The sequence below is a fragment of the Salmo trutta genome, chromosome 1 (assembly GCF_901001165.1).
Source record: "Salmo trutta chromosome 1, fSalTru1.1, whole genome shotgun sequence".
NCBI classification, from domain to species: domain Eukaryota; kingdom Metazoa; phylum Chordata; class Actinopteri; order Salmoniformes; family Salmonidae; genus Salmo; species Salmo trutta.
Genome location: NC_042957.1, coordinates 59632759 through 59649266, shown reverse-complemented (window position 1 = coordinate 59649266; position 16508 = coordinate 59632759). Strand labels below are relative to the sequence as shown.

Below are 16508 nucleotides of genomic sequence, written 5' to 3'. Positions count from 1 at the left end.
ATACTGAGTCAGGCTCAGGTGTGAATGAGCTGAGATTTACGCTCCTCTCCTATGATCCCCTGTGTGTGAAATACGTGCTTTTTGGGTTTCAATGTGTCACAGTTCACACATTCACTCCTCTCCTCCTTTTCTGCCTTTTCGGCTTTTCTTAACAAACTGGCACAACCCCAGAGATTCATCACACTCCAGAGAGAGAAGGCCCCCGAGAGCATGCCCAGAATCAGTTGTCCCAAACAAATACAAGCCTTACCCATTATAGGCCCAAAGAAACATCTGGCCTAAAACCAGTGCTTAGGGGCACTTTCAGTTAACATCATTCATCACATGTTAAATGTGTTTAGCTGGAGGGGGTCTCTGATTGGACAGTGACATTACTAACCATCTGTTTCTTGCCATAAGATTGGGCAGTAGCCTTGGTTATCCGTCTTTGACCTTAGTGGGCGCCTGGCTACTCTCTGCTACATGATTGGACAGTGACCTTACTGGTGCCAGATTAATGTTTTGTGATTGGAACGTGACCTTCCTGGTTCCCCAGTCCATGTTGAGCAGTGAATTTACTTGCAATGCAGCCACCATTTTGTGATTGGGACAGTGACCTCACACCGCTTACCTTACCTCTCTGTTGTTTGATTGGACAGTGACCTTCCTGGTTGCCTAGTCTGTCTATTGTGATTGGACAGAGCACGTCCTTGGTTTTCCAGTCTCTGTAGTGTGATTAGACAATTACCTTCCCTGTTGTCCAGTCGCTGTAGTGCGATTGGACAGTGACCTTCCTGGTTAACCGGTCTCTGTTGGTGTATTGGTTGCCCAAGGTTATTGATTTAAAACAGGGCAGCAGTCAATGGAATGTCTGTGGGAGGTTTGTGTTCCTTTGTGGCTGTGAGCGTCTCAGTATAGGGTGTTGTATGGAGGGAGAGATGAGTCTGTACGTGTCTGAAGGCATATTTATCAGTAAATAATGAGGCTCTGTAAATATTTAGCTTGTAGTAAATTGCACAGCCAGACCTTGATTACTATTGTTGCTATGTCACCAACACTGCCTCCTGTTCCACAGTTTTCCATTCCTTTCTACTTACCTTTCATCTCCTCCTCTCCCTCCTTTCATCTAATGTCCATATCGCTCCTTTCTCTCCCCTCTTTCTCATACCATCTCATTCTCTCTCACATACACATCCGTACACATTCTCTTTCTCTCCCCTCTCTTTTCCTGCCTCCCCCTGATGTTCTTGCTGGCATTTGAGAGGACCAGTTTGGTGCCAGACAGCCATTCCTCAGATTGAGATATGCTGGGTTTTAAAGTCACACTCAGAAAGATTTACTTTCTCAGTCTGGATGGAGGGGAGTGGAGCGGGGATACAGACTGGGGTGTTGGGTTGGGGGTAGCGTTTTAATACGCTAATCTCAGACTCATTTTTTACAATGGAGCGAGCTGAGATGGACAGATAAATGGACCTTGTTTAGTCTGAGTTTGATCCAGACGAATTGACGGGCCTAATATGCCTATCAGAAGTTTTCAGATATAGAGAAAGAGTGTGTTTGAGAGTGAGTGAGAGAGAGAGAGAGAGAGAGAGAGAGAGATGAGGAAGGAGAAAGGGCAGCAACATGTCCTGTCCTGAGTCTTGTCCTGATTGAAACGTGTCTCTTCTTAATGCTGTGATGGATTGATGGATTGATGGCCAGGGAGATAGATGGACATATAAGCAACACTTTGCTAGGGAGGTTGCCAGTCACTGCACAAAGACTGATGCTGACATTTCACAGAACCACAATCATCAAATGATAAATAGATGTTCCTTTGGCCGAACAGGGTTCTCATTGGACAAGTGGGCCTACCTCTCGCTGATACGACGTCTCGTTGGACGTTCTGGCAGCAGACCCCTCACTGATGAGAAATCTTATTCGCCCAATTTGATTACAGTATGCCAGCTATTACTGTGAATGTAGACATTCATTAATTGATGTAGTTTTAGACATATTTCTACCATATATCCCTGCGGACACACAGACTGTGAGAACGGAGAGAGCTATAGAGAAAGAGAAAGTTGGGGCATTGACCTGCTTTTTGGAGACAGAATGAGTTCAAAACAAAGGGAGAATGTTAAGGAGCTCTGGAAATAGAGATCTCTGACAAAAGGACAATGAGGACAACGTCTGTCTGTATGTGCACTGAAACACTAATAGTCCTGAGATTTGACATTCTGTGTACTACTAAGAGCATCCAAACAACAAGAGACAAATTCAATGTAATACCCTTGTGTAACCATTGTAATACAATCTCTATCACAATCTCTGTGGATTTTGTGCTTGACCTCATTCAGTAATGTGTTGTCATTGTCTTTCAGGTGATGTTGGAGCCATTTATAAGACATTCTATGAATCTAGGTTGGAGGAAAACCAGGAAAACTACTGCATTCCATTGAATCCGCTTGGAACTACATTACCCAGAGCCAAACCGGGCTCTAAATGCTGTTAGAGCTATCCCTATCTCTGTGACATTAGAAAAAGAAGAACACAAACTAAGGTTATGAATTTGTTGGAATCATAACCAAGTGTTGTTCAACTGTATCTTGGTGGAGAAGACATTTCAAACATGACAGGGACTCCTAGACTTTACAAACAACTCTAATACAGGTATGTTGACATAAAACAGAAATAAAAATGTACCATAAACCAGGTTTCCATCCAACCATTAAACGCGGATGAATTACCTGACGTATAAAAAATGTCCAGGCTGATGGACAGGAAATGTCCGTTGAAATTCATAAATGCCGACAGACAAGTTGTTAATTCGACATGTTGGGATCTTTTTGTGTCTGTAAAATTAGTTGTCTGAGAAATGCTAACGGGAACGCCTTCATGCGCAAATATTGATATAATAACCATCATATGGAAAATAAACTTGGAGCCACACGATGACCCACCACGACGTGGAAGAGCAGGAAAGGTTTACAGCCAGATCATGAACTTCACGTGGTGGTTAAGTGCACGGTGATCATGCAAATTTCCAAGAAGATAAATATCGAGGGTAAGCTATTATTTGAATTCTGGGGATATGATGATCGGTGTTTGGCTGCCAATTATCATATCAGTGAACTCTTGTCTAGAGAGCATGCGCCAAAACCAGATTGGCCAAGTTTGCTATTTATCGCAACAGTTTTTGTGACAAAACCATCGGTACCCCATTTAACTTACATGTTTTATCCGGTACATGGGAACTTAACCACAAAAGTGATTTTTATCACACACAGACTTTTATCCACAATGGGTTAGTTTGATGGAAACTCACCTCTGGTGGGAAAATGCACATATTGTTTTATGCAGATTTGAGAATATTTCTATGAAAATCTGTCACCAATTGGTACAATGATAACAGTACCTATTTATACATCGTCTTTCATCTTCTTTTTCCTAATCTTTTCCGTTCATTCCTCTCAGGAAAAGCCAAAGGGGTGGGTTTGGCTCACACATTTATGAGCGTGTCAGTCATAGAGGGTCTCTGCTAGACTCCGCCTAAGTAGACAGCGCCTGACAGAGCCCCTCCCCTTATTCCTGGATTGGTCCAATCTCCACCGGCCCCACCCATTTCTCCAGACCCTCCAAGGAACGTGGCCGGATCGAACCTCTTCTCACCCAGGTGCCGTCCGTTTGGTGAGGGCGGCGAGGGCTGTGCTGTGATTGGTTGACTGCGGGTGGGAGTGCAATGCGGATTGGAGGATGTCGGGGGACTGGGATGAAGACCACCTGTGTAAGAAGGCCCTCACTCTGGTGGAGGAGTTGTGCTTACACTCCTCAGCGAAGGACAGCCATGAAGCCAGCTGCCAAGACTTCGTCTACATGATGAGGGGACAGCAGCACGAAACAGGTAACAACATAGTAACATACAGTAACATACAGGAATCATTAACATACACTAACATACAGTAACATACAGTAATCATTAACATACACTAACATACAGTAACATACAGTAATCATTAACATACACTAACATACAGTAACATACAGTAACATACAGGAATCATTAACATACACTAACATACACTAACATACAGTAACATACAGTAATCATTAACATACACTAACATACAGTAACATACAGTAACATACAGGAATCATTAACAACACACTAACATACAGTAACATACAGGAATCATTAACAACACACTAACATACAGTAACATACAGTAATCATTAACATACACTAACATACAGTAACATACAGGAATCATTAACATACACTAACATACAGTAACATACAGTAATCATTAACATACACTAACATACAGTAACATATAGGAATCATTAACAACACACTAACATACAGTAACATACAGTAACATACAGGAATCATTAACAACACACTAACATACAGTAACATACAGTAATCATTAACATACACTAACATACAGTAACATATAGGAATCATTAACAACACACTAACATACAGTAACATACAGGAATCATTAACAACACACTAACATACTGTAATATACAGTAACATACAGGAATCATTAACAACACACTAACACACAGTAATATACAGTAACATACAGGAATCATTAACAACACACTAACACACAGTAATATACAGTAACATACAGGAATCATTAACAACACACTAACACACAGTAATATACAGTAACATACAGGAATCATTAACAACACACTAACACACAGTAATATACAGTAACATATAGGAATCATTAACAACACACTAACATGCAGTAACATACAGTAACATATAGGAATCATTATCACCACACTAACATACAGTAACATACAGTAACATACAGGAATCATTAACAACACACTAACATACAGTAACATACAGTAACATACAGGAATCATTAACAACACACTAACATACAGTAACATACAGTAACATACAGGAATCATTAACAACACACTAACACACAGTAATATACAGTAACATACAGGAATCATTAACAACACACTAACATACAGTAACATACAGTAACATACAGGAATCATTAACAACACACTAACACACAGTAATATACAGTAACATACAGGAATCATTAACAACACACTAACACACAGTAATATACAGTAACATACAGGAATAATTAACATACACTAACATACAGGAACATACAGGAACATACAGGAATCATTAACAACACACTAACATACAGGAATCATTAACACCACACTAACATACAGTAACATACAGGAATCATTAACAACACACTAACATACAGTAACATACAGGAATCATTCACATACAGTAACATACAGTAACATACAGGAATCATTAACAACACACTAATATACAGTAACATACAGGAATCATTAACAACACACTAACATACAGTAACATACAGGAATCATTAACAACACACTAACATACAGTAACATACAGTAACATACAGGAATCATTAACAACACACTAACATACAGTAACATACAGGAATCATTAACAACACACTAACATACAGTAACATACAGGAATCATTAACAACACACTAACACACAGGAACATACAGGAATCATTAACAACACAGTAACATACAGTAACATACAGGAATCATTAGCAACACACTAACACACAGTAACATACAGTAACATACAGGAATCATTAACACCACACTAACATACAGTAACATACAGGAATCATGAACATACACTAACATACAGTAACATACAGGAATCATTAACAACACAGTAGCATACAGGAATCATTAAAGACACAATAACATACAGAAACATACAGGAATCATTAACAACACACTAACATACAGTAACATACAGGAATCATTAAAGACACAATAACATACAGAAACATACAGGAATCATTAACAACACACTAACATACAGTAACATACAGGAATCATTAACATACACTAACATACAGTAACATACAGGAATCGTTAACAACACACTAACATACAGTAACATACAGGAATCATTAACATACACTAACATACAGTAACATACAGGAATCATTAACAACACACTAACATACAGTAACATACAGGAATCATTAACATACACTAACATACAGTAACATACAGGAATCATTAACAACACACTAACATACAGTAACATACAGGAATCATTAACATACACTAACATACAGTAACATACAGGAATCGTTAACAACACACTAACATACAGTAACATACAGGAATCATTAACATACACTAACATACAGTAACATACAGTAACATACAGGAATCATTAACATACACTAACATACAGTAACATACAGTAACATACAGGAATCATTAACATACACTAACATACAGTAACATACAGTAACATACAGAATTCATTAACAACACACTAACATACAGTAACATACAGAATTCATTAACAACACACTAACACACAGTAACATACAGGAATCATTAACAACACACTAACATACAGTAACATACAGGAATCATTAACAACACACTAACATACAGTAACATATAGGAATCATTAACATACACTAACATACAGTAACATACAGGAATCATTAACATACAGTAACATACAGTAACATACAGGAATCATTAGCAACACACTAACACACAGTAACATGCAGGAATCATTAACAACACACTAGCATACAGTAACATACAGTAACATACAGGAATCATTAACAACACACTAACATACAGTAACATACAGTAACATACAGGAATCATTAACAACACAGTAACATACAGGAATCATTTAGCAACACACTAACACACAGTAACATACAGGAATCATTCACATACAGTAACATACAGTAATATACAGGAATCATTAACACCACACTAACATACAGTAACATACAGGAATCATGAACATACACTAACATACAGTAACATACAGGAATCATTAACAACACAGTAGCATACAGTAACACACAGGAATCATTAAAAACACAGTAACATACAGGAATCATTAAAGACACAATAACATACAGAAACATACAGGAATCATTAACATACACACTAACATACAGTAACATACAGGAATCATTAACATACACTAACATACAGTAACATACAGGAATCATTAACAACACACTAACATACAGGAACATACAGGAATCATTAACATACACTAACATACAGTAACATACAGGAACGTAGAGGAATCATTAACAACACAGTAACATACAGGAATCATTAAAAACACAATAACATAGAGGAATCATTAACAACACACTAACATACTGTAACATACAGGAATCATTAACAACACAGTAACATACAGTAACATACAGGAATCATTAACAACACAGTAACATACAGGAATCATTAACAGAGTAACATACAGGAATAATTAAAAACACAATAACATACAGGAACATGCAGGAATCATTAACAACACATAAACACAATAACATACAGGAATCATTAACAACACACTAACATACAGTAACATACAGGAACATAGAGTAATCATTAACAACACACTAACATACTGTAACATACAGGAATCATTAACAACACAGTAACATACAGTAACATACAGTAACATACAGGAATCATTAACAACACACTAACATACAGTAACATACAGTAACATACAGGAATCATTAACAACACACTAACATACTGTAACATACAGGAATCATTAACAACACAGTAACATACAGGAATCATTAACAGAGTAACATACAGGAATAATTAAAAACACAATAACATACAGGAACATACAGGAATCATTAACAACACAGTAACATACAGTAACATACAGGAATCATTAACACCACACTAACATACAGTAACATAGAGGACTCATTAACAACACTGCAACATACAGTAATATACAGGAATCATTAATACACAGTAACATACAGTAACATACAGTAACATACAGGAATCATTAACACACAGTAACATACAGTAATATACAGGAATCATTAACACACATTAACATACAGTAACATACAGGAATCATTAACACACAGTAACATACAGTAATATACAGGAATCATTAACAACACAGTAACATTCAGTAACATACAGGAATCATTAACACACAGTAACATACAGTAATATACAGGAATCATTAACAACACAGTAACATTCAGTAACATACAGGAATCATTAACAACACAGTAACATACAGTAACATACAGGAATCATTAACACACATTAACATACAGAAACATACAGGAATCATTAACAACACAGTAACATACAGTAACATACAGGAATCATTAACAACACAGTAACATACAGGAATCATTAGCCATGTATAGGACATGGAGGTTTTTCTGTCCAAGTGACATTAGCAGGAAAAAATCCCAGGAAAAACTCCTGGCCATAGTAATGTGTATTGTGGGATAGAGCAGAATATCCTGAAGAAGAGTTATTATCTGGGTTGCGATGCCAGGGTTGCCCTGAGGGGCTGGCTAGCCGTCCCACAGCTAATCAGGGCACCTCCGGAACACTTTGAAATATTCATGAGACATTTCCAAATTGATAACGAAGGTCCAGCTCTCTGTTTATAGGGCAAACCAAAGAGTCCAAGTGCAATCCCAACCTGGCTAATTGTAAATATGGAGCATCGTCCCAGATCCCTTTGAATGAATTCTAGACAGCAGAGTGGATGAGTGGTGGAGCTAGCTAGCTGCAGTCCCAGCAGCATTCTGGTCCTGTGTGGATTCTCATGGAGAGGTTTTGGAGCGGTGGCAGAAATGTGCAGTAGTGGAGATTAGAGGGGATGCGTGTTGATCAGTGTGCTGTAGTGTAGATTAGGCTGGATCTGCTGCATGGAGCACCTAGAGATTTGTGTGACACAGTGCAGGATGTCATCATGCAGTGGGTTTGGTGGGAGGCGTTAGCGGCTAGCCTCTGGGTAATGACATGAGAAACCAAAGCAAGGGCCTTTGGGCAGTACAGGATTCCTCCATCCGTCGCCTGTCTGTCAATCAATGGCTTGTGTAAGCAGGGTGGGTGTGAGCTGTTTGATGTTCTGCCTGAAAAACTCCCAGTCGGATACATCACTTACTGATTGACAGCCGGTGTCAACTACCCCATGCTGGGTTTCTGTCTCATGAGAACCACCCCCGTCTGCCTCCGCCAAGCTACCCCCCTCGAACACACACACACACACACGCACACACACACACACACACACACACACACACACACACACACACACACACACACACACACAACACACACACACACACACACACACACACACACACACACACACACACACACACACACACACACACACACACACACGTTAACCGTTAGGCTGTGTGGATTAGGACTGACCTATGGGGATCAGTATTGAGCACCTGACCTCCTGAAAGACTAATGAATAAGCAACGTTTTCCACCTGACAGTCCCCCCCCACACACGCTTGATCACAGCCCTGTCTTATCTATGCCCCCTGAGCTGCCACACACACACAAACATGCACAAACACACGCATGTTATTCTCTCTCTACCGTCCTAAACCCCTCCCCTCTTTAGTTCTCTCTCTAAATCCTTGTTGCCTTGTTTGTCCTCCATCTCTCTTCATCATTCATTCTCTTGTTCTTTCTCTCTCCATCATTATCTCTTTTTGTTTTCTTCTGTGGCATGGCATGTTGGTGGATGGTGACTATATTAACCTGGCTGTATCCTTCTGGGTGGAATGGAGGTGTAGATGGAGAGGCTGAATGTGTCAGCCAATATGTCTGTTTCAACATGGTTACCAATCTGTCTCTATCTGGCCCGCCCCTACAGCCTCTCTCCTCTCCTCTCCCCCTCTCTTCTCTCAGAATCTCCCTCTCTCTCTTATCATGCTCCACCTATTCCCTCTGTCCTTATCTCTTCTTCCCTTTTTCCTTTCTCGTTCCCCCCGCTCATTTTCTTTCCCACCATCTCTTTCGTTCCACCTCTCATCTCTCCCTTAGGGCTCCTCTCCCCTTTCTCTCTCTCTCTCTCTCTCTCTCTCTCTCTCTCTCTCTCTCTCTCTCTCTCTCCCCATCTGTGTCATGTTCTCCACAGTGATACATCAATGCCCCCCCACCTCTCTCTCATTCTTTCTCTCTCTACCCCTCTCCCTCTTTCTCTCTGATCATATCCTTTGAACAAGTTCTGATTAATGTCATACATAGACTGATGAATAATTCACCACAGTGAGCGAGAGGAGAGAGAGAGAGGAGAGAGGAGAGGGGGAAGAGGAGGGAGAGAGAGAAGGAGAGGAGGGGAAGAATGATGGAGAAAGGGCAGAAGGAGAGAAAAGAAGTGAGAGATAGAAGGAGAATAGGGGGAGAGATGGAGGAGAGAGAGGTAAAATAAGACAGCATGGAAAAAGGAGAGCAATGGAGGATGTGAGAGAAGACTAAAGAAAGGGGGAAGAGATGAAGAGAGAGAGACAGAAGGCGTTGAGAATTCCAGGAGATGCATCCTAGGGGTAGAGGAGTGTCTCGCACTGGCTGCTGTTGTCTCATTTACTCATTTACTCTCAGTCTCGTTGTCAGTGAGTTATAGATACAGTTTCAATATCTTTTGAATGATTGAACAATGTTTGTGTCTTTGTCATGCCCACAAAGCCACTTGGGATTGAATCGAGGAAAGACAGAGCCAGGGAAAGGAAGGGAGAGGGTGAAGGAAAGATACACAAAAAAGAGAGACAGAGATAGGAAGAGAGGGAGAGCGAGAGGGGGAAGGAAAGATGGGGAGACCGAGAGACAGAAAGATTAAGAGGGATAGGAAGAGATAGAGAGGGTGATAGAAAGAGAGGGATGGGGAAGGAAAAATAGAGAGATGGACAGACAAAAAGAGAGAGAGCGATAGAAAGACAGATAAAGAGAGACATTCTCCAGGTCCAACACTGATCGCTCTACACCCAGACAATGGCCTCAGGTGATTGGCAGGCCTCTGGTCTGTGTATTGGATAGGGCTGGAGGAGCTGTCCACCAGACTGGTGCTGAAACCGCGCTTTTTTACTTATTTTTTTCTCACCAGGATGACTCATCCCCCCCCCCCCGCCGTTTCCCCTCAGACAAAATCTTTTAGCCGTCAGTGATTAAAAGCTCATAACCACGAGCACAGGCCTAATCACATCACAGGAAATATCATTGTGGGTGTTAGTATTTTTATTGTGGTGTTATCAGTCCACCAACGTTTGTTATGTTTAAGCTGCCATATTCAAAATGGGTATATTAGCATTTGAAGCGGCGTATCACATTACGCTCTCAGTGTGTTGTCCCTCTGCTCTGATGATGTGGGATTTAGTGGATGTTGGGTTGATAGTGGATGAGGAGTGGGAGAAGGAGGCTTAATTGAGAGAATAAACTATGTGAAGGATACTGATTAATGTGACATGAGGCTTTTTGGTATTTTAGATGATGAGGTTGAAGTATTGAGTCTTCATCCATCATTGCCTTAAACAAACTCACCCTCTGTCTCTGTCTCTCTTCTCTCCATCCTTCCCTCTCTTCTCGTCCTCCAGAGATCTCTGTCAGCCTGTTGTCGGTGATCGTGACGTTCTGCGGGATCGTCCTTCTCTCAGTCTCTCTCTTTGTCTCCTGGAAGCTCTGTTGGTTGCCATGGCGAGACAAGGAGGGTGGGGGCCTGAGCTTGACATCGGGGCTGATGCCCGGGGGCGTGGGTGGGATGGGCGGCAGTGGGGGGGCCTCCCTCCTACCTCCTGTCATGCAGAGGAAGGCGTCCCACTCCTCACTCTACCCCTCCCTGGCACAGCCCCAGCAGCATCACCCACACTTCTCTGACCTGGTGGGGGTGGAGAGTGGCCAGGGGGTGGGGGGCGTGGTGGGAGGCCCGGAACAGACCCAGGAACACTCCTACCTGGACATGGACTCCTACCCCAACAACGCTGGTGAGAAGGAACGCCTGATCTCACCCCACTGATACTGAAGTAGCTTTATTATAGCATGTGTACAGAGTTTGCGTCATATAATGCCTTGGTCGATGTTTTAAGTCTTGTACTATAGTAACATATCATATTTATATCTACAAAATGTTCTGTACTATATTACATTTTAACTCCACTGACGGTATGTCTAGCCAGAGTATTATTAACACATTGCTAAATGCACTACAACCCCCCCATAAACTGAAGAAATAAGACACAACAATCTCTTACAGTAGAACCAGCTTCACTTTCTATACAAACACCTCTTCTCTATCTCTTCCTATCCCTCCCTTCTTTCTCTGCACTCCTTTTTCTGTATTGCCCTCTCTCTCTCGCTCTCTCTCTTTGGTCTGTGGTCTAGGGAATCTTAAATTGAGCCAGACGTCTCCAGAGTTGCCCCCCACCACTGAGGGGGGAGCCGCCCCACCCCACAAAGACATGCCCAACGCCCACTCCCAGCAGCAGGTCACTGCACGGTCAGTATTGTACTGTGTGTGTGTGTGCTTGTTTGTTTGTGTGTGTTCTCTGTGTCGGTGATTACAAAGAGGTTATGGTATAAGTAGTGAATTTGTGTGTGATTGATTAATATATGCAGGATGTGATATATCTATCTATCTATAAACTCAGCAAAAAAAGAAACGTCCTCTCACTGTCAACTGCGTTTATTTTCAGCAAACTTAACATGTGTAAATATTTGTATGAACATAACAAGATTCAACCACAGACATAAACTGAACAAGTTCCACAGACATGTGATTAACAGAAATTGAATAATGTGTCCCTGAACAAAGGGGGGGGGGCAAAATCAAAAGTAACAGTCAGTATCTGGTGTGGCCACCAGCTGCAATAAGTACTGCAGTGCATCCCCTCCTCATGGACTGCACCAGATTTGCCAGTTCTTGCTGTGAGATGTTACCCCACTCTTCCACCAAGGCACCTGCAAGTTCCCGGACATATCTGGGGGGAATGGCCCTAGCCCTCACCCTCTGATCCAACAGGTCCAGACGTGCCCAATGGGATTGAGATCCGGGCTCTTCGCTGGCCATGGCAGAACACTAACATTCCTGTATGCAGGAAATCACGCACAGGACGAGCAGTATGGCTGGTGGCATTGTCATGCTGGAGGGTCATGTCAGGATGAGCCTGCAGTAAGGGTACCACATGAGGGAGGAGGATGTCTTCCCTGTAACGCACAGCGTTGCCTGCGATGACAACAAGCTCAGTCCGATGATGCTGTGACACACCGCCCCAGACCATGACGGACCCTCAAATCGATCCCGCTCCAGAGTACAGGTCTCGATGTAACACTTATTCCTTCGACGATAAACGCGAATCTGATCATCACCCCTGGTGAGACAAAACCGCGACTCATCAGTGAATTGCACTTTTTACCAGTCCTGTCTGGTCCAGCAATGGTGGGTTTGTGCCCATAGGCGACGTTGTTGCCGGTGATGTCTGGTGAGGACCTGCCTTACAGCAGGCCTACAAGCCCTCAGTCCGGCCTCTCTCAGCCTATTGTGGACAGTCTGAGCACTGATGGAGGGATTGTGCGTTCCTGGTATACCTCGGGGAGTTGTTGTTGCCATCCTGTACCTGTCCCTCAGGTGTGATGTTCGGATGTACCGATCCTGTGCAGGTGTTGTTACATGTGGTCTGCCACTGCGAGGACGATCAGCTGTCTGTCCTGTCTCCCTGTAGCGCTGTCTTAGGCGTCTCACAGTACGGACGTTGCAATTTATTGCCCTGGCCACATCTGCAGTCCTCATGCCTCCTTGCAGCATGCCTAAGGCATGTTCACGCAGATGAGCAGGGACCCTGGGCATCTTTCTATTGGTGTTTTTCAGAGTCATTAGAAGGGCCTCTTTAGTGTCCTAAGTTTTCAGAACTGTGACCTTAATTGCCTACCGCCTGTAAGCTGTTAGTGTCTTAACGACCGTTCCACAAGTGCATGTTCATGAATTATTTATGGTTCATTGAACAAGCATGGGAAACAGTGTTTAAACCCTTTACAATAAAGATCTGTGAAGTTATTTGGATTTTTACGAATTATCTTTGAAAGACAGGGTCCTGAAAAAGGAAAAAAATTTAATTCTTCTGAGTTTATATTTATAAAGTGCATTTGGAAAGTATTCAGACCTCTTGAATTTTTACACATTTTGTTATGTTACATCCTTATTCTTAAATGTATGAAATATTTTTTTGCCCTCATAAATCTAAACACAATACCCCATAATGACAAAGCAAAAACAGGTTTTTAGAAATGTTTGCAAATGTATTCAAAATAAAAAACAGAAATACCTTATTTACATAAGTATTCAGACCCTTTGCTATGAGACTCGAAATTGAGATCAGGTGCATCCTGTTTCCATTGATCATCCTTGAGATGTTTCTACAACTTTATTAGAGTCCACCTGGTAAATTCAATTGATTGGACATGATTTGGAAATGCACACACCTGTCTATATAAGGTCCCACAGTTGACAGTGCATGTCAGAGCAAAAACCAAACCATGAGGTCGAAGGAATTGTCTGTAGAGCTCCGAGAGCTCCGTGTCCAGGCACAGATCTGAGGAATGGTACAAAATCATTTCTGCAGCATTGAAGGTCCGCAAGAACATAGTTGCCGCCATCATTTTTAAATGGAAGAAGTTTGGAAGCACCAAGACTCTTCCTAGAGCTGGCCTCCTGGCCAAACTGAGCAATTGGGGAAGAAGGGCCTTGGTCAGGGATGTGACTAAGAACCCGATGGTCACTTTGATGGAGCTCCAGAGTTGTCCTTTGGAGATGGGAGAACCTTTCAGAAGGACAACCATCTCCGCAGCACTCCACCAATCCGAGTGGCCAGACGGAAGCCACTCCTCAGTAAAAGGCACATGACAGCCCACTTGGAGTTTGCCAAAAGACACCTAAAGACTCACAGACCATGAGAAACAAGATTCTCTGGTCTTATGAAACCAAGATGTAACTCTTTGGCCTGAATGCCAAGTGTCACATCTGGAGGAAACCTGGAACCATGTGAAGCATGGTGGTGGCAGCATCATGCTGTGGGAATGTTTTTCAGCAGCAGGGACTGGGAGACTAGTCAGGATCGAGGAAAAGATGAACGGAGCAAAGTACAAAAGTACAGAGAGATCCTTGATGAAAACCTGCTCCAGAGCGCTCAGGACCTCAGCCTGGGGCGATTGTGCACCTTCCAACCTTAAGCACACAGTCAAGACAATGCAGGAGTGGCTTCGGGACAATTCTCTGAATGTCCTTGAGTGGCCCAGTCAGAGCCCAGACTTGAACCCGATCGAACATCTCTGGAGAGACCTGAAAATAGCTGTGCAGCGATGCTCCCCATCCAACTTGACAGAGCTTGAGGATCTGCAGAGAAGAATGGGAGAAACTCACCCAATACACGTATGCCAAGCTTGTAGCATCATACCTAGGAAGACTTGAGGCTGTAATTTCTGCCAAAGGTGTTTCAACAAAGTATTGAGTAAAGGGTCTGAATACTTATGGGAATGTGACATTTCAGTTTTTATAAATTTGAAAAAATGTCTAAACCTGTTGCTTTGAAATTATGGTGTATTGTGTCTAGATTGATGAGGGGAAAAAAACAATTTAATCAATTTTAGAATAAGACTCAAATTTTTTTCAAAAATCGCTGTAGCGCCCCCTATCCTAGGCGACCGTCAAGAGGTTAAGTAACAAAATGTGGGGGAAAATCAAGGGGTCTAAATACTTTCCGGATGCGCTGTGTATACATTACCAGTCAAATGTTTGGTCACACCTACTCATTTCAGGATTTTTCTTTATTTTTACTATTTTTTACATTGTAGAATAATAGTGAAGGCATCAAAACTATGAAATAACACATATGGAATCATGTAGTAACCTCAAAGTGTTAAACAAATCAAAATATATTTGATATTTGTCACAGTAGCCACCATTTGCACACTCTTGGCATTCTCTCAACCAGCTTCATGAGGTAGTCACCTGGAATGCATTTCAATTAAACGGTGTGCCTTGTTAAAAGTTAATTTGTGGAATTTCTTTCTTTCTTAAGGCGTTTGAGCCAATCAGTTGTGTTGTCACAAGGTAGGGGTGGTATACAGAAGATTGCCTTATTTGTTAAAAGACCAAATCCATATTATGGCAAGAACAGCTCAAATAAGCAAAGAGAAACAACAGTTCATCATTACTTTAAGACATGAAGGTCAGTCAAGAACTTTGAAAGTTTCTTGAAGTGCATTTGCAAAAACCATGAAGTGCTATGATGAAACTGGCTCTCATGAGGACCGCCACAGGAAAGGAAGACCCAGAGTTACCTCTGCTGCAAAGGATAAGTTCATTAGAGTTACCAGCCTCAGAAATTGCAGCCCAAATAAATGCTTCAGAGTTCAAGTAACAGACACATCTCAACATCAACTGTTCAGAGGAGACTGTGTGAATCAGGCCTTCATGGTTGAATTGCTGCACAGAAAACACTACTAAAGGACACCAATAATAAGAAAAGACTTGCTTGGGCCAAGAAACACGAGCAATGGACATTAGACTGTTGGAAATCTGTCCTTTAGTCTGGTGAGTCCAAATTTGAGATTTTTGGTTCCAACCGCCGTGTCTTTGTGAGACGCAAAGTAGGTGAACGGATGATCTCTGCATGTGTGGTTCCCAACGTGAAGCATGGAGGAGGAG

General features: G+C 41.7%; 1 protein-coding gene across 2 annotated transcripts in view; it reads left to right on the top strand.

Moving 5' to 3' along the window:
- The first annotated feature begins 1384 nt into the window (after positions 1-1384).
- The window catches only part of LOC115203374 (synaptotagmin-C), a 33926-nt gene continuing 18802 nt past the window's right edge, over positions 1385-16508 (top strand). The window contains exons 1-4 of one of the 2 annotated variants that reach the window (XM_029768022.1): positions 1385-2631; positions 3436-3862; positions 11407-11793; positions 12191-12305. In XM_029768022.1, coding sequence (XP_029623882.1) covers positions 3715-3862; positions 11407-11793; positions 12191-12305 — 650 coding nt within the window. In that variant the 5' untranslated portion in view covers positions 1385-2631; positions 3436-3714. Of the gene's footprint in view, positions 2632-2656; positions 3026-3435; positions 3863-11406; positions 11794-12190; positions 12306-16508 lie in introns of those variants that run through there. The other variant, XM_029768029.1, reaches the window with a different exon arrangement.